We start from the raw sequence: 20,248 nt of genomic DNA, 5'->3' as shown, positions 1-20,248 counted from the left end.
GCGAACCCTACAACACCAAAGGAGTAAGTTGCTCAGTTCAAGGCATTGTGGGAATGCCTAGCCCCACCTCAATGAGTTCGGGGGGAGGTGTCATGATTTTCTGAACGCCATTGCTGCAAGCGTATGTAAATGCGCCCAAACTATGATCTGGAGAGCCCCTTAAATTCATATGCCTGGCTTTTAGAAACTCAGTGCTCTTCCATATCACCACCCCTGCCCTGGGGGATGTGAGGGAATGTTTGTTTGTACTTACTGAAAGAAGCCATTCACCCTAAAACCAGACCATCCACACAGGAAAAAGGTTATCTAAAAGGGGGGCAATAAACATTCTCCAGGAAATTTCTCTTATCCTAGTTTTAAAGATAAGGAGAGGAACAGATACCCTCATAAGCTCATTAACCACCTTAGCGGTATGGACGAGCTCAGCTTGTCCATTACCGCCAGAGGGTGCCGCTCAGGCCCTGCTGGGCCGATTTGAATCAAATAAAAAGCAGCACACGCAGCCGGCACTTTGCCAGCCGCGTGTGCTGCCCGATCGCCGCTGCTCTGCGGCGATCCGCCACGAGCAGCGGCGTAAGAGGGTCCCCCCAGCCGCCCGAGCCCTGCGCAGCCGGAACAAATAGTTCCAGCCAGCGCTAAGGGCTGGATCGGAGGCGGCTGACGTCAGGACGTCGGCTGACGTCCATGTCGTCACTCCGCTCGTCGCCATGGCGACGAGGAAAGCCAAACAAGGAAGGCTGCTCGTTGCAGCCTTCCTTGTTAATTCTGATCTCCGGAGGCGATCGGAATTATGCTCCAGGAGCGCCCTCTAGTGGGCTTTCATGCAGCCAACTTTCAGTTGGCTGCATGAAATAGTTTTCTTTTAATTTAAAAAAAACCCTCCCGCAGCCGCCCTGGCGATCTCAATAGAACGCCAGGGTGGTTAAGACCCATTCACATTCCTGCCTGTCCTGAGAACACCCAGAGACATGTCCCTGGCTTAATGAGCTTTTGATATCTCACTGCATAGTAGTCCATAATTCGATGTATATTGTGGAACCGTTTGGGCCCAGTGGTCCACAACTCATAGTGCACCATGCGACCAGCACAGCACACCTTCTGAGACGTTAATCGATCTCCTAGTCATCTCACAGCCTGGGATATTGATTACATAGGCAGGGAAGGTGGCACTCCAAGCAAGTTTGATATCGATTGGTTTAGTGCATGCTGACGGTATGTAAAATGTTGGGTTTAATATGATATGTCAGATATCCGCTGAGTTATGGCATACTTGGAGAAACTGCCAATTCTGTCCCTCAGACAATAGGGGCGGACTTCAGCAGCCTGAGGTCAGATTGTTAAGGGTGGAAACCTCTCTTGTTACCATCCACACCCTCTGGCAGGGAAAGGGTTAAAACCGACTGACACTCAGCCTGGAGGGAGAGACCCCAGCCATCCTGTACCATCACGGATTTGGGCTGGATGATAAAAGGATTAATACCCATTCCACAGAACTTTCCAGAATTGGACTACATATCTCTGTGGGACTTATCGCAAAGGACACGGTAACTTGACAAACTGCTCATACTGTAATCAGCTATTACTTTCATATTGAACCCTTATTAATTCTGTATCCATTTGTTTCTATTGCTATATTTTGTTCTGCATTATTTCTTTAAATAAACGATTAAAAAATCGTTCGTCTAAGTGCTGTTCTGAAACAAATCTCCGCCAAAAGAATCCACATCTTCAGAGAGACATGTTACCATAACTGTTTTGATATTAAATATTGTTAGTTTTGCTATCTCTAGAAAGGTTGTCAAATTAACCCTTTTTCCTACAGGATTTAGCTAGAGTTAGAATTAGCGCATTCGCACACTTTTATTGCGGATTGGTGGCAGCGACCTGGCCTCTATATGAGAGCACAGATTGTATCGATTGTATATACAATTGAAATTGGACTGTGTGTGGACTCACCAACCAATCCAAAAGGTTACTTTGCCTGCAGTTCTGACTGTCTTCAGGATTGCCTCAGTGTCTGAGGCTTTATGGTAAACTGCAGCAAAGGGAAATGGAATTGGTGGGTGACTGCGCATACGTCACATTGCCGGCAGCGGTGCGACCAATCTTTGTCGTCACTCTGTTCACCATATTACAAACCATCAGATGTGCCTATTCCCCGAATTGTAACGGTGTCAGATTAGACAAGATTGGCACGCGTTGTCGCATTATTACCTGACGACCCAGCAACCGGTATTTTAACGTCAACTTGCTCACAGTCTTACAAGCCATCAGAGGCGATTAATCCCTGATGGTACTGGAGTAAGTTAGATGAGATCGCGGGGCTGTTCGTCACATGTACTGTGAGGAACATAAGTAATTGAACACCCTGCGATTTTGCAAGTTCTTCCACTTAGAAATCATGGAGGGGTCTGAAATTCACATTGTAGGTGCATTCCCACTGTGAGAGACAGCATTTAAAAAAAAAAATTCAGGAAATCACATTGTATGATTTTCAAAGAATATATTTGTATTAAAAACAATTATATACACTGTGCTACGTTCACACAAAGGTAATTTATAACCGCCGGTGCGCTATTGTAATAGGTTATTTTGTCCCATAAGAAATGCAAAAGAAATCATAACAGCGCTGCCTGCATGCCATTCACAGTATAGCAGAACCCAATCACCTGCAATAAGTAATACAGTCTCTCATTGATACTGCAATAATATCCAGAGATCCCACAGAGGAAATTCACATGTACTAAAGTTTATGATCAGACTCACTAGATCCTTTGACTCTTAGATAGCACCAAATCTCGCTGTGAAGGGTTTAAGTCTCCTTCTCAGCTGTCTGGCCGTCTCCCTGCAGTCACACTGTGTCTTGCATCAAGACAGGAACTTCCTCTTCCTGCAGTCACACTTTGTCTTACACAAAACAGAAGCTTCCTCCTCCTGTGTAGCAATACTTTGTGTTCCCCCACTACAGAGGCACACTAATCCATTCCTTTCAGACCAATAGTACCTCAAATAAACATAATACTTTTCATAGTGCAACACCGTTTAATAAAATAAACATATAAAATTTAAAAGCACTCACAAACATCAGGTGATTTCAATAGCATAGAGTTTTGACCGGACTCTCCCCGTGCGCCGCTCCGGATCAGCGCTCAGCAAGATGTCGGCCCTCTCATGCAGGGACTACGTGCGAGGAGGCAGAGCTACGAACCACGGGGAAGTTTGAGTGCATGAGAGGGCCGACATCTTGCTGAGCGCTGATCCGTAATGCTAATTTTAAGACAACAGTTTTTTTCCTCAAAAAAGAAAAAATTGTTTTTTGAAATAAGATATTTTACAATAAATGGTCACGTGTTCCACTATTTATTCATAAGGCTGTGGCAACACACAGCGGTGTGTTGCATAACACATGCATTATAATGTGTGTGAACTAGAATGGAGACTGGACATGGACATTCATTCAGAGCCTGCATACAGTGAGTTATAATAACTCAATTAGTTACAATGCGAAGATGTGAACAGCCCCATAGAATAATATGGGCAGTGAGTTGACATGCAGAATTATTCTGCAATGCAACTGATGCACTGTGGACTAGACTAACCCTTAAACTCTTATTCATGTAATATTGCTGTAAGAGTGATCCTTCCCTGGGAGAATGCAAAAGTCTAGATGATATCAGGCCTAAGCATCCCACATTCTAATGGAAAGCAAGGTTGTTCCATTCTGTTAAAGTAAACCCAAATCTGGCTCTTGGAGCCATCAGATTTGGCCTGATTTCCCCAATGTACATTAGGTTTGGCCCACTTTAGACCACCAGAAAAGCTATATTGAATGGTAAACCCTAGATCACCAGGGAAGCCATATGGGGGGAAGGGAGGCAGCACTAGACACCAAGGAACTGTATAGGGGAAGGAGGGGGCCACTAAACACAAGAAAACTGTATTGGGGAGGGAGGACCACTAAACATCAGGGAATTGTAGGGGATGGAGGGGAGGCTATTAGACACCAGGGAACTTTATAAGGGAGAGAGGTGGCCACTAGACATTGAGGTCGGCCCGCGACTTGCTCCCAGAGCTCAATTTCGGCCCACTTTGTATTTGAGTTTGACACCGGTGCTCTAGAGGCTGTCCCCGTGTCTTTCTTCCATCAGGCTGCTCCAGCACTGGGACCCCTGAAACTCAAGGGCACATGGCCGCACTGCATCTGCACAGTAGCAACGACCCGCATGGGCTTCAGAGCCTGGGAAAATCAGAGCCAGACTGGGCCAATGCTGTGCATTTAATATAAATACAGTGCATACTGCTGTATTTACCTGGTGCTTCTTCCAGCCCTTAGAAGTCTTTGGGCTTGATTCACAAAAGAGTGCTAACTGTTAGCACGGCCGTTTTTCGCATGAATTTTCGTGTTCTTGTGCAATTAAATGGTTTCGCGCGAAATCGTTATCGTTTCCACACGCAAACGCGAATTTTCGCACTAAGACGGTAACGATTTCGCACGAAAATTTGCATTTGCACAGCTCCACTGTGCCTCATGGTTCCACTGTCTGCTCCGTAGCAGCCGGCGACCTTGGCGGTCGCACTCCTCTGGCAGGGAGCGTTCTGCACAGGTGCAGTAGTACTGTGCCTGCCCAGAATGCTCCTGGTCACGGAAGCGTGATGACGAGCGGCATGTGCCCACACTCACGCATGTGCAGAAGCTGTAGCCCCGGCTGGGTTGCTGGCTGCTACAGAGCAGACAGTTGATCAGGTAGACACAACAGAGCTTTGGCGAGAGACACAGGTCTATATGCAATTCACTTTTTCTCCTGAGTTTTCTCCTAGGAGATCATTTTTCAGCTTCTGTTTAAAATAACGTTTCAGCACTCTGCAATTTAGAAAGTACCAAAAAGTAGGCGAAAGAGTGCTATAAATGTCTGTAAATGGGTTAAAAGGCATTTTATTTACAAGTTTAAAAATATCACCTTGGAGAAAACTCAGGAGAAAAAGTGAGGCTACTTTCACACCAAATTGCGTTTTAGGGGACGTTATGGTCGCATAAGGTGCCCCTAACGCAACGCATGGTGGTGTTGAAGTTGGACGTTAGATTGAGCCGCGTTATGTGGCTCTCAAAGCAGCTGCTCCAGGTTAGTGATAGGAAGTCCGGATCTTTTTAAGGATTCGGATCACTTGAATCGGATCATTGAAAAGATCTGCATCTTTGAACCAAATCATTTGAATCATTTTACTAGGGAAGCAGACTGGGTCAAATGACTAGCAGGACAGGACTTTCCCTGCACTGTACGTTGGGTCATTGACCTTTCACTGGGCCACAATCAATTGCTTGGTGTGCTTGGTCAGTAGTCCAGCCCAGAAGAGGAGCACAGCTGTAAAAACATATCTAACAAGCTTTTGTCAGATATATTAAGATGATCACTGCGTGACAATGGTGTGGTCCAGGAGGAGATGGGAGACCTCAGCACTATACAGAGGCTTCCTTCTCCTTATCTTGCTTTTCTTTTGTAGTACAGGCTTGCTTTTATAACAACAGCAGAACTGCAGTTGGAAACTTGTAGCTGCTTCAAATCATTCATATGTCATATCTCCTTTGTTGTCATGTCATAATTCACAAAGACAGAGCACAGTAAGACTGTAAGTGATGATAAAAAATATAATTTATTATATATTTTGCTTTGCAAAGAGAGTTCCAGTCTTTATATTTGAAGGTGCGGTCTAGTATGTTTCTCCAACCAATTTAATGATGTTACACGTTCTAAAATAAAGAGAAGAAGGCATGATTAAAATACAACCAACCCAAAAGTGTCAGTCTTAAGACATTTATGAAACAACAATTCACTATAAGAAGGTGCATGTGTAGTGAATGCACATATGGAAAACATAAGATAATGATTTTGTGCCAAAATGTGACAGATTTAAGAGAGTAAAGAGATGCACATATAAGAACTAGCTTAGGGCAAGTTTTAATTTGGCACAGTACCAATTTTGAGCTGCTAAGGATTGAGGTGTCTGAAGCAAGCTAAGCTGCTGTAATGAAATATAAATAAAGCACAAGTTAAGAAAACCTGTATATTTGTTCAAAATAAGCAATAATAAATTGTGTATAATACAAATTATAAAAAAATAGCAGTTTTTGCAAAATAAAAAAAGTTGTAAGATATTTGCTGCACCAATTCATAGATCCCCATTTCCTTCAGCAGCTTGCTCCCCTCCCCCATAAATCTGAAGCCAAGCTATGCTATTAGTGTGTAGGAAGGCATGGCTTCAGCTGACTGCAAAAAAAAAAACCCAACAGCTGCAAAAAACAAGTCTCCCTCTAAAATCTGTACTAAATACCCCACCTCCCACTCCCCAGTCTCACTACTGGCCCATCACTGCCCTGTTTGGCCATACTGACTATCTTAACCCCCTTGGTGGTCTGATTCTTTCTGGATTTTAGGGTCTAAAAGTGGTGCAATTTTTTAGCATGCTTTTAGACCCTAAAGCCTGGGAAAAAATCACACTGCAGAGAGATCTGCAGCAGCCCAGCACCCACTCACCTCCCTGGGATGCAGCGCTGTAGTTCTTCCTCCCTCCGTAAGCTGTAACCCTATAGTGAGATTGCTGGCTGTCATCATGAGGACAGATGCCGACCTCACCAGGGGGAAGCAGAGCCTCGGAGGAGAGGAAGAAGAATGGCAGCTGATGTCAGGATCCCCTGGGAGGTGAGTAAAACTGCTCGCTGTGTGCATTGCTCTGCATAGACCTTCTGGCGGCTACCACAAGTTCAGCTCGGGGTAATCGCTCCTAGCATGTTTTTTCCACCCCGAGCTGAACTCGTGATAACCACTAAGGATGTTAAGAAAGGCCCAGTATAGATTTTCTGAATAAAAAAAGGAAGCGACTGAGGAGTTGTCCATCTTATACTGGTACATTGGCCCACAGTTTACCATCTGGCTCACCATACTGAAAAAGGAGGCTTGGTGTTGATTGCCATTGCACAGTACGGGGGTATTGGGCCTAGCGGTGGGGATACTGTAAATATAAGTAAGAGGCACGGGCGGGGGATCACTCACCTTCCTTGTTCCAACGTGCGCTCCACTGACGTCGCTTCCTGCAACGCCGGCCACGTACAATACAGTGGGCGGCGTTGCAGGAAGTGACGTCAGTGGAGCGCACGCTGGAACGAGGAAGAGGTGAGTGATCCCCCGCCCGTGCCTCTTACTGTCTGTCGGCTGCTTACGCTACATTTAAAGCTGGAGGGGAGCGCAGATCGGGGGACCCAGGTGAGGGAGGGGGGGTCTGACCACCCACCCCACTGCTAGGCCCAATACCCCACCCTGCCAGCTACCCCTCCAGCACCCCCGCACCCACGGACGGGCGGATGCCACCCCTAGAACTTTGCCGCCTGAGGCAAAAGTTTCACCCCGCCTCATGAGCGGGCCGGCCCTGAGTATGATCCATTCTCCTTAGTCTCTCCCCCACCCCCATTATTGTGTGAAAACTGGGGTACAGAGGCATGTCAAGCATGGTGCCCCTTCTGCGCTGGCCATGAGCAGATGTAATTCAGTAACGGCCTCCTTTTCCTTAGTTAGACAGAGTAACCAAGCAGCTCAGAATGACCCAAAACCACTAGGGGAGGTATTATATTGATATGGATGTCAGGGTTACAGGGATAAACACATGCATATTTACAGTATCCTACAAATATATATGATGAGAAATGTATGAGAAGGAGGTTTTCTGTCAATATGAATTTAAGTTATGGTTTAAATAAGGCTGAAAATAAGAAATTACATTGTATATGGATATTAATAAAACAAAACGTACGCTGTTGATCCAGGAGATGTAGGCGGACACTCTGGTGAACACAGTGGGCTTCTGGTAAGCGTTACATCCAAGGGAGGACACAAAGCTAGCAATGCCATGGACCTGGTATGCACCATTGACAAGACAGTTCAGAGGTCCACCGGAATCACCCTGTCATGTGAACACAGAGAGGATAATATCAGTGGTAACATTTAAAAGCTATACCATTATTTTACATAAAGCCTCATTTTTCATTCCATCACAATTAGCTTTAACGTCTTTGTATTTTGTTTAGTATAGTAAAAACTAGAATTAGAAAGCTATCGGACTTACATCGCAGCCAGCCTGGGTTCCATTGCCCCCAGCACACACCATGGTGGTCTTCACAGTGGTGCCCCAGAAGGATCTGGTAGAGCAGGTTGAGTGGGCAACAACGGGCAGAGGAGCCTGCTGGAGGATAGAGGGAGAAGACCCACCAGCTAAAAGAAAAAAGGATCAGCAATATTTTAGCAATGGAAACAGCAACATAGTTAGCTTTCTTTTTAGTATACTTAGTAGCAAAACCTTGGCACAATATTTTAAAATCTGGTATAAATATTTAGCTGCCAGAAACATAACTCTTAAGCCCCATCTACATGATACGATTCTTTGTGCGATTCGATTACGATTCTATTTACGATCCGATTAAATCCGACATGTCCGATTGGGATTCAATTCGATTCAATTTGATTTGCCACTGTTTTGTGATCCGGATTTAATCGGATCGTAAATAGAATCGTACTCGAATCGCACAAAGAATCGTATCGTGTAGATTGTGCTTTAGGCTTCTTTCCCACATTTGCATTTTCAGCTGTGTAATAGGTTATGTGATTCTACGCTATCTGCAGGGACATCGGAATAGCAGACTGTACTGACTGCACTGTTTGATTACCCCATCCATGTGTAGCAATCACCGCATAGTAGAGCATGGTTACCAACTAATTATAGTGACTGGAAAGTGCAACCCCATTGATGAAAACCATTTTGCAATGCAAATGCCATGTTGCAATGGCACTTGCATGTCCCACTGTGCAACTGTGGCAGTTGTATCATAGTAGTCCGCTGATCACGTATCCCATTCCCATCCCCCTACTCAGAGATTGGCAGCTAGTAGCGTGGCTGTAGGTATTTTTCATCCCTCCTGGTTGACAATCTGTGACAATCGGCTCTCTCCTCCTTTCACTCATACTGCCAGCCTCTTGTGTCTCCATGTACTGGGTCCTGGCTGATAAGGTCATCAGTATGAGTGAGAGGAGGAGAGAGATGATCACTGCAGGAACCAGGAGAGGTGAGTCATACTTAGCCATGCTTATAGCTGCCAAACTGTGCTGGGGTGTTCCAGGGGTTAGGAGGGATTGGAGATAGAACACCAGGGCATTACACCCAGGTTAGTGCACTACTTGTTGCCTGCTCTGATGAGCATAGACACATGCTAGCACGGGGCTGTGCTCATCAGAATCAGAATCAGATTTATTTCGCCAAATGCAGCAGTTGCCGCACCTGGAATTGTTTGTGGTACACATCGGCATTGAGCGTAGTACAAAACGGCATTGAAACATAGTAGTACAAATACACATGCGATGAAGAACAGACATAGAATAGAATAGATACATACTAGCTATACCAGCTATTTAGGCTAAGGTGCAATTCACTTGAAATGAGGGACATACACAGAGTAAGTACATATGACCTATTTAGGCCTGGGACACAGATGTGCTATTGAGTTTTGCTGTGTGTGTGACATCAACGCTACAGGCTAACATTCAAATCTTTTTGCTTCAACTGGTGGCCGAGAGGATGTGAATGGCAAGGCACAAGGGGTTAATTAGTATTCCACTTACTGCTGAGTCTTCCCCATCCACTAATGGTGCAGCTGTGGTTATGGGCCAAGATAGTTCCTTCAGCTGGAAGAGAGGCCAGTCTTACGTAGCTGTTAATAGTAGCACTGGAAGCCAGATGCAGGACAGCAATGTCATAACTGCAGAGAGAATGAAAGACATGTAGGTAATCTCACATGGGTAGCAGTTAGCATCAGTATAGCTGAGTAAAGTTTTCTCGAAACTATTGTTGGCCACCTCCAGGTTGCTGGGTTTTACCACTTAAGATTCCTGACAATTTTGACATGTAAGCTGTCTTACTATTGAAACCGCAATAACGTTTTTGATGTATTATATATTATATTATATCATACCCAGTGTTGCTTGGGTATGTATTTGGTTGTTTTTGGATCCAGCCACTTTTTCTATCCTTGACACACATTCAATCAGTGACCAAGTTTGTTAGCTTTGGGCTCCTTGGCATCAATACTGTGATAATGGAAGCAGTTCAAATTTTTCTATTGAAATCAATCAAAGAAATCTGATTGGCTGTTTGTGGCTGCCCCTTTTCTGAATTTGAACACCATTCATCTAGTGACCAACTGTGCCAAGTTTAAGAACCCTTTAAAAAATTGGTTGTTGTTGGCTCTGCCCACTGTTTGTAACCATGGCCCACTGTCACTCAATCACCACGTTTGTGTGCTTTGGGGTCCTTGGCATCAATAATGTGAGAATGGAAGCAGTTTATCAATTAAAGAAATCTGATTGGCTGTTTATGGCTGTTTATTATTGTGAATCCCAGTCACCAAGTGAACGACTGTAGCCAGCTTGAGGCCTCTGCCATTAACAATATAAGAATGGCAGACATTTAAATATTCCCCTTGAAAATCAATTTGTGAATTTTGAATGGCTGTTGTAGGCTCCCCTACTTTTCTGAATATAAATATCAGTCACCCAGTGACCAACTGTGCCAAGTTTGAGAACCCTGCAATTAACCATCTTAGCGGTATGGACGAGCTCAGCTCGTCCATCACCGCCGATGGCTGCCGCTCAGGCCCTGCTGGGCCGATTTTGTTCAAATAAAGAGCAGCACACGCAGCCGGCACTTTGCCAGCCGCGTGTGCTGCCCGATCGCCGCCGCTCTGCGGCGATTCGCCGCGAGCAGCGGCGAAAGAGGGTCCCCCCAGCCGCCTGAGCCCAGCGTAGCCGGAACAAAAAGTTCCGGCCAGCGCTAAGGGCTGGATCGGAGGCGGCTGACGTCAGGACGTCGGCTGACGTCCATGACGTCACTCCGCTCGTCGCTATGGCGACGATCTAAACAAAACAAGGAAGGCCGCTCATTGCGGCCTTCCTTGTTTATTCTGGGCGCCGGAGGCGATCGGAAGAACGCCTCCGGAGCGCCCTCTAGTGGGCTTTCATGCAGCCAACTTTCAGTTGGCTGCATGAAATAGTTTTTTTTAAATTTAAAAAAAACCCTCCCGCAGCCACCCTGGCGATCTTAATAGAACGCCAGGGTGGTTAACAGTGTCTGCAGGCTGCAGTTTGCATTTTCCCATTTAAAATGAATGGCTGAAATTTAATTAGCTGTTTTATTTTTTTTTCCTGTGACAACCTAGGCTATCTTTGGGCAAATGTTTTTTTCAAAAATAGTTGTATTTCATAGGCATTTTAATAGGAAAATACAGGTGTGAATGCAGAAAATACTAATTTCTTTAACCTTTCACCATTACTAATTTTTACATACTGTAAGTTCCACAGTTATTTAACGCTGTCCTCAAAATATATTTTTTGCTCTTCCTGGGGAAAATTATACTACATACGCCATATTTCATTACTAGTTGGGCATGTAGTGGACTATTATCACCAGCCTGTGTGTCTGTAGCGATTAGATATGCTGTAAAGAGGTATTGCTTGCTAGCCAACAGCACAGCAATGCATCTGAAGAGCATTTGGGACCAGAACTGTCACCTTAGTGATCGCATCCAATGGCTACAGGCGGCAGTCAATAAAGGTATCCGCTAGTCTTTCTTCCAGCAAAAATAATAAAAATTAAATAAATATATTTTTTAGTGTGACTGTAATAATTTTTTTAACTGTTCAATTTCCAACAGCAGCAATCACTAAGCTATGAATGGGTGCACGAGCATGGGCGTTGGTGGAGCGTGCATGCCTGGGCAGGAGCGCGCTTGTACATGCTTTTTTAAACTTTGTTGACCAATTGATGCCTTGTCACATATGCCCTATTAGGGTTATATTCCATATTTTGCAAAATGTTTTAAATGAAATATATTTAGGTTTTGTTAGTTGGCGTCATACCCGGCAGCCCCATTGTTGGTGTTCCAGGAAGCATGAATGCGGATTGTAGACACAGAGATCGCCTGTTCAGTTCCTTCATTGTTGCTCAGGTCGTGTTCCCCCAACACCACACGATAGGTGGCAACTCTAAACACAGATAAAGGTACAGTGAGCTTAAAGAAAGGTTCAACTCTATTGATTCTCTTTTTTTAATTTTATAGCATATAATAATATATAATATAAGCAAAATTTTATATTTTTAAAATGAATTCTCTGTTTCAACCAGTAGTTACCAATAGTTTTTTTTTTTTACTGCCCAAAATATCTTTTTCTTACTTGGAAACTGCTTAGTTCATATCTTTGGTACTCTTAAAAAGGGCTTGAGGTAAAACTATGTAATAAAATGTACTAGGAGTTCTTGTTATTATGGCTATAGCGGCTCAGGCGGAATTACTATAAAATAACCATAATTAAGGTGATCGATGGACCCCAAATTACATGAGCAAAGGGAAAAAATAGGCAATCAGGGGGGAAATATTTGTTTAATTCAACAAGATTACCTTGCTCAGGAAGAGCCGTCTTTTGGCTTCTACCTGCGGCCAAATTAGTACACAGAACATATGTACTCAGATGAAAGCCTTTGGATAATCTAGAAGCTTCCCTTCTCCTCCTTGCCTCACTGTTACCATCTATGGACCCTCTAAGCATATCTGGCAAGCTGTTGTCTGATGTGTTTTGTGGCCATGCTCCTGCTGTGTACAAGAGTGGTTGCACTGCACCTGCACGGTCACACCTGCACAGTAAGCCAAAGCAGGTCGCCCATGAGTGGCTCCGTGCTACTCTACAGGTGCGGCAATACTCATATGGGTGCAGTACAGCTGCACTTGTGCATGAAAAATACGTGCTGTAAACCTGAAAACAATACAGAGGATACTGCAAATGGTACTGTGCAGGGGCAAACCCAGGATTTTCAAGGGGGGGATTCCAGAAAGGTCTCTTTCAGCAAGCCGCACACTACCGTGCATGTGTTTGCCCACTAAATGTACAAAATGCGCTGTGTTTCCCTACAAAAATACACATGATGCAGTAGTGTTTCACCAAAATATATATAATGTGGCATTGATTAGGTATCTAGATAACCTCCTTTATTATGGATAACCAAATTACGCCCTCTTCAGTATAGGGGACCAGATAACCCCCCATTTATCGCACAGATAGCCAGAGGAGCCCCCCCCCCATTTACAGTATAGGTAGCTAGATGACCCCCCAGTAAAGACAGGTAACCACATAAACGCCATTTATAGTATATAGCCAGATTACTTCCCGTTCAGTAAATTCCCCCTTGTATTTCGCCAGATCCCCCTTCTATATATCCAGTGTATATAGTCAGATCTTCCTTGTATATAGCCAGATCAACCCTGTATCTAGTCAAATCCCCCCGTATATATAGCCAGTGTATAAAGTCAGATTCCCCTGTATATAGCCAGTGTATATAGTCAGATATTTCTTGTATATAGCCAGATCCCCCTTTTATATAGCCAGGGTATATAGCCAGATCCCCCTGTATCTAGTCTGATTCCCCTCTGTATATAGCCTGCGTATATAGTCAGATCCCATTTTGTATATAGCCAGTGTATATAGTCAGATCCCACTCTGTATATAGCCACAGTATATAGTCAGATCCCACTCTGTATATAGCCAAAGTATATAGTCAGATCCCACTCTGTATATAGCCACAGTATATAGTCAGATCCCACTCTGTATATAGCCACAGTATATAGTCAGATCCCACTCTGTATATAGCCACAGTATATAGTCAGATCCCACTCTGTATATAGCCACAGTATATAGTCAGATCCCACTCTGTATATAGCCACAGTATATAGTCAGATCCCACTCTGTATATAGCCACAGTATATAGTCAGATCCCACTCTGTATATAGCCACAGTATATAGTCAGATCCCACTCTGTATATAGCCACAGTATATAGTCAGATCCCACTCTGTATATAGCCACAGTATATAGTCAGATCCCACTCTGTATATAGCCACAGTATATAGTCAGATCCCACTCTGTATATAGCCACAGTATATAGTCAGATCCCACTCTGTATATAGCCAAAGTATATAGTCAGATCCCACTCTGTATATAGCCAAAGTATATAGTCAGATCCCACTCTGTATATAGCCACAGTATATAGTCAGATCCCACTCTGTATATAGCCACAGTATATAGTCAGATCCCACTCTGTATATAGCCACAGTATATAGTCAGATCCCACTCTGTATATAGCCACAGTATATAGTCAGATCCCACTCTGTATATAGCCACAGTATATAGTCAGATCCCACTCTGTATATAGCCACAGTATATAGTCAGATCCCACTCTGTATATAGCCACAGTATATAGTCAGACCCCACTCTGTATATAGCCTGCATATATAGTCTGATCCCACTCTGTATATAGCCTGCATATATAGTCTGATCCCCCTGTATATAGCCAGATCCCACTCTCTATATTGCCTGCATATATAGTCAGAACCCCCTGTATATAGCCAGAGTATATAGTTAGATCCAGTAGAGGTGACTGACATAGGGGAAAGATACTAGAGAGAGATAGGGAGACGTACCAGAATTGAGGGAGAGGGCAGGAGTACTCACTCAGCTGCTGGGCAGGACGAGTCACACAGCATGTCACTGCAGCCAGAGTTAGAGCTAAGAGCTTACTTTCAAATTGGTCTCTGCAGCCGGGAAAAGATAGGGGGCGGGGCGGAGCCTGCATCCTAAATGGAAACTGCAAATGCCTAGCAGTGCGGGGGAAACAAGAAAGAATTTTGTAGCGTCCTGCACACAAGCCTGGACTGTTTGTGTGCTAAACAGCTCTGGTGCCTGGAGCTGACTTCTCCACTCTCTCACCTCTGTGTGCTGCCTGTCATCGCCCCTGCTGAGTGCTGACATCCTCCCTCTGCTTCCGCTCTCTCTCCAGCCGGAACTAAAGATTTATTGTCGGCTGGGGAGGCCAGTGTCATTGCGCTGTGATAAAATAGTCCCTATTCACCTGCCTGCCTCTGCATTGCAGAACTGAGACGGGGTTAGGGTAAAAGCATGATGGGGTAGGGAAGGACTAAAGGGAAATTTTAAATAAATAAAAAAGACCATAGCAGCAAGTATCAGCCCCTCAGCAGGGGGGGGGGGGGGGGGTTCTGGGCATCGGTAACCCCCCCCCCCTCCCCCCTGGGTGCGCCACTGCTGTGTGCAGTCTTCTGGAAAAGAATTGAACCAATGACGTAAACAGATAAATAAGAATTCTGGTATGTCCCTTATGCCAACAGTGGAATACTGCCCTGGTGGTAAACAAGGAAATGTTTTGACAGGTTTTTTTTTTTTTATATCGTTGGTCACTGGCCAGATCATAATTCACATTGGTAGGCATAGTCAATTTAAAGTTATGCAGAAGACTACATTTTCATGGGAATCCAAGCCTTTAAGAGGTTTTTAACCAAACATTAAATGTCACCCCAATCAGTAGCAGATACGCCCTTTCCCATAAGAAACATTTACCTTTTCTTGATTAGATCATTAGGGGTGTGTGTGTCTGAAAGTGTGGTGAAACCCCTCCCACAGGGTGATGTCATGACCACAGTCATGTCAGTTTCCTTTGAACCTTGTTGCATTGTGGGAAATAATGTCTGTTTCCAACTGCCAAGCAAACAGTATTTCCCTCTGTGCATATGTAAATCTATAAAAAAACAACCTTTTAGCCTATCTCATTGGTGAGTGTGGTTATAGATAATGGAAGTTGGCTCTGTCTAGTTTTTTCTTGTCTGCCAGTAGCATAGATGATGACATGCTGGCTCATTGTGGATCAAACGACATGAACAAATAACATAGCTATTATACATAATTTCTTGATCTGTCTTTTATTTATTAACTTCTCGTTTTGTAATGTATTTATTTACCCATCCTCCCCACGCTTACACACACACACACACACACACACACACACACACACACACACACACACACACACACACACACACACACACACACACACACACACACACACACACACACACACACACACACACACACACACACACACACACACACACACACACACACACACCTTCCCCCAGTCCACTGACTAGGAGGATAGACATGGAGGAAATCCATGATTGCCACAACAAGACCTTTAGAAGTAAGGAGTGTTTTTTTAACCCTGAATTTAGTTTTAAATTAGGGTTGTATGGCTAAATGGTGTTTAGGGCTGCCATCTTATTTTGCTCCTTAGATTCACCTTTACTACTTACTGCCTGGTGCTAAGGGAAATTTTTTTTAACATACTTTTGCAGGACCTTATAATCTGTAGCAAGATGCTCAGGTCATCTGAGACTTTTGCAAAATAAGATTCTTCTGTGAAAGAATAAACTTCAGCCACCAAACTGTTTGTAGTTTTGGCATTTTTACCTATCTACGCAGTGTGCGGCAGTCAGGACGCGGTTGACACGGATGAGGGAGCCTCCGCAGGTGTGGTACCAGCTGCTGCCAGAGATGTACTGGAGAGATACCTGCGAGAGAAAACATTATAATGATTGCACTGTATTATGACAATTACAGAATACTCAGATAGCTCATGGTGACTCAGAGCCATTAGGACCCAGAGCGAGTGTGACAAAGACAGTGTTTAACGTGCCCCTTAGTGATACAATCTTGATTGTACTGTCTCACCACCTCCATAAATACCTAAAGCAGTGGTCCTCAAACTAAGGCCCGCGGGCCGAATGCGGCCCCCTAAGGCTTTTTAACTGGCCCCCCACACACAAAATGTATTACTTATAGATGCGGCCAGCTACATCTTTAACTATTGTTTGTCCACATATAGAATAGCAGTGCTGACACCAGCCTTCCATGTGGAAGCCAGAAAGCAGTCATTTTGCCGGTTTCCAATCAAATTTCACATCAGGTGACACTGCTGTCCAATTGGACTGCAGGTTGTCACCTGGGTATGCTTCACTGTCTGGCCCGCAAAGACATCATTGTATGTATACTCCGGCCCCCCAGCAGTCTGAAGTATGTTGACCCGGCGCCTGACCCAAAACGTTTGGGGACCCCTGACCTAAAGTATCCATGCAAAGTGTATTCTCTAAGTTTACCTTTCTACTACGTAAATTTGGTTTGATTGTACCATCAAGATTGTATTGATGATGGGCACCTTTAGGGCTGATTTACACTGAATGCTGAAATACTGACACATTTTAACTGACCAGTTTGTCTGCAGAACTGCATTGTGAAACAGCTCTCGTTAAAATGCCTAGATATGAACTGACCCATAGGGAAACATGGTCATTTCTTTCACCAGTGATGCACATCAGTTGTCCGATCAGTTACAGTATAACTGAAAGCAACTGATTCCAGGGCTGGATCTAGTAACAACGGGACCACCGGGCACAATTAACCTGGGGACTTGCCTGACAGACCCCCCCAACAAAGTGGCATTAGGGGCCTTCTCCTAAAGACCACTATCGTGAAAAAAGTAAGCAGTTAAAATCTGAACCGACAGGTTTTGGGCCAGTCCATCTCCTCGTGGGGAATTCTTAGGCCCCATTTACACTTAATCAGTTGGTACGCATTTTTTTTACTTCTCCATAGCAGTGCATTATGAAAAATCTTTTTAGTCAAAACGCATATAGTGTGAACTGAGGCATTGGTTAACATAGGACAGAGTGTCGGGCTCCCTCTTCCTGAAAGATGTTGTCATCACGCCGGCTGTCTTTCGTCATCACGGCGGCCGGCGTGACTGTACTGCGCATGCGCAGTTTAATTATGCATGCGCAGTACTGTCACGCCAGCCGATGTGATGACGCGAGGTGGCCGGCGTGATGACGACTAACGTCATCTTTTATGAAGAGGGAGCCCGGCACTCGGTCCCGTTGTTGCCGGGAGCCATTTCTGAGCAGGGACTGGGAGAGGAGCCAGAAGGACGCCGAGGGACCTCCCGACCTACGGTGGGCTGGAGAAAGCCCCAGGTAAGTTCAAATTTTGTTTTTATTCACTGCTCGGAGTCCCTTTAAGTGGGGCCCTCAAGGTTTTCTTTGTTTTCAACAGCATTTCCTGAACAGCAGTTTAACTGCCAAAATAGTATGATACCAGCCAGCCTCCCTACTCACTTACACACTGCAACTGCTGTTTAGGAAATGCTGTTAAAAACAAAGAAAACCCTGAGAATCCCCCATGAGGAGATGGACTGGCCCAAAACCTGTCGGTTATGTCAGACTTTTTTTTGCGATAGTGGTCCTTTAATTCCCCCAAGCCAGCTTCCCCCAAACTTAATTGTGTCCCCCAGGGCCCCTGAAGAGTGTGGCAGCAACTCCTCCCTTAATTCATGGCACCGTACGTTCCCATCTTCATCCTCACAGCTATGCCTCTCCTCCATGACCCAGTGCATGCCTCTCCTCCATGACCCAGTGCATGCCTCTCCTCCATGACCCAGTGCATGCCTCTCCTCCATGACCCAGTGCATGCCTCTCCTTCATGACCCAGTGCATGTCTCTCCTCCATGACCCAGTGCATGTCTCTCCTCCATGACCCAGTGCATGCCTCTCCTCCATGACCCAGTGCATGCCTCTCCTCCATGACCCAGTGCATGCCATCAGGTCACTGACAAGGTGTGGTCAGCGGGGAGAAAGAAGGGAAGGCACGGAGCCACAGACGCATGGAGCACCGCGTCAGCCAGGACAGGTGAGTCACTATGACCCTCCTAACTGATCCAGTGTAAACCAGTCCTGTTTTCTGCAGTTTCCAACATTTAAAAAAGGGAAAAAAAATTATATGTTAGGGGTATACTTTAATGTGTGGTAGATGCATTGCTATAGTATGGGGATTATACATGGTTTTCTTCTTATTAATATTATTCAGTATTTATATAGCGCCAACATATTACGCAACCCTGTACAGTATATATATATATATATATATTGTCACTAACTGTCCCTCAAAGGAGCTCACAATCTAATCCTTACCATTGTCATATGTCTATGTATGTATTGTAGTCTAGGGCCAATTTTGGGCAATTAACTTATCTGTATGTTTTGGGATGTGGGAGGAAACTGGAGTGCCTGGAGGTAACACATGCAGACAACAGCTGAACATACAAACCCCTCACAGATAGTGCCCCAGCTGGGATTAGAACCAGGGACCCAGTGCTGCAAGGCAAGAGTGCTAACCACTGTGCTAATGTGCTGCCTCTTATAGCTGTCCATTTTATATCCAAGCTTCCTCTACATAATAACTGCAATGTGCCCCTGTGAGCTTCTATGTATATGAATCGCAGCTTCTGCTGTAGCCTTATGTCTCACCTGCCATGGCCAGGCATTCTTAGCGGAATTGGCTCCTCCCACTACACGTGCATTGTCCTGAGAATCTTCAATGTACTGAACATCAAGGCAGTGTCCTTTAGGAAGAGGAATAAGATACATTTAATGACATGCATTTTTATTGGTTAATTACTCATATATGAATTATAAATACCGTATATACCGGCGTATAAGACGACTTTTTAACCCTTAAAAATTTTCTGCAAAGTGGGGGGTCGTCTTATACGCCGAGTATCAGTCTGGAGGTAGCGTCAGTAGTTGGAGTGCCGGGTACCGGGTGTCATGCTGTGGTGAAATTACCTAATCGCGCAGTCTTCCTGTGAATAGAAAAGTAGATTGCGCTCTGTGTTTAAAGGGGCACTATGGCGAAAAATTATGTTTTATAGCCACTGTACTATGCCTAGCTGTTTGTAGAGCATAGTGGCTTACATGTAGTGAGGCACAGGGGCTTTTTTTTTAAACACTGACATCACCTTGTATACATTATCAGTCACGTCGGCAGAAGTACCTTTCCGACGCCACTTAGCCTGTTCCATGTAGTTGTAGGGAGGCAACTTTCCCTGTTGCTGTAACTGACGTTACAGTTTTCCCCTCTCTGCAGCGCTGGAAGGTTTGTTCTAAATTTCAACTGCACGATCGTGCAGTTATAGTGATCCCCCATGAGCCGTAAAGAGTAGCAGCTTATGTGCTGTGAGGGGAGTGGAGCGCACCCTCCCTCTTACGTGAGACGCAACTGCATGTGAGGAGGACTGTGGAGGAATGCATCATCATTACTGATGACGCTGCCTGGCAAGGACCCATGTAGCTGAAGCTGGCATGTGCTGCGCAGACAGAGCGGCAGCTTGCAGAGCAGACACAAGCGCTGTAGCTGTAATTGTACAGTAGTTGTGATTGTTGTTTTTTTTGTGGTGAATTTTTTTTTTACCCAATCGTTTTTTCAGTAT

General features: G+C 44.7%; 1 protein-coding gene across 1 annotated transcript; it reads right to left on the bottom strand.

Moving 5' to 3' along the window:
- Nucleotides 1-5,630: 5,630 nt before the first annotated feature.
- On the bottom strand, nucleotides 5,631-20,011 carry LOC137544065 (chymotrypsin-like elastase family member 1). The gene is made up of 8 exons (XM_068265127.1): nucleotides 19,813-20,011; nucleotides 19,287-19,381; nucleotides 16,399-16,499; nucleotides 11,952-12,077; nucleotides 9,660-9,796; nucleotides 8,113-8,258; nucleotides 7,801-7,950; nucleotides 5,631-5,746 (listed from the first exon to the last, which is right to left on the bottom strand). The coding sequence occupies exons 1-8, from the start codon at nucleotides 19,838-19,840 to the stop codon at nucleotides 5,738-5,740; spliced, it is 792 nt and encodes a 263-aa protein (XP_068121228.1). The 5' UTR covers nucleotides 19,841-20,011; the 3' UTR covers nucleotides 5,631-5,737.
- Between the last annotated feature and the right edge of the window lie 237 nt (nucleotides 20,012-20,248).

Source organism: Hyperolius riggenbachi, chromosome 2, assembly GCF_040937935.1.
Source record: "Hyperolius riggenbachi isolate aHypRig1 chromosome 2, aHypRig1.pri, whole genome shotgun sequence".
Lineage (NCBI taxonomy): Eukaryota > Metazoa > Chordata > Amphibia > Anura > Hyperoliidae > Hyperolius > Hyperolius riggenbachi.
This window is presented reverse-complemented; position numbering and strand designations above follow the sequence as displayed.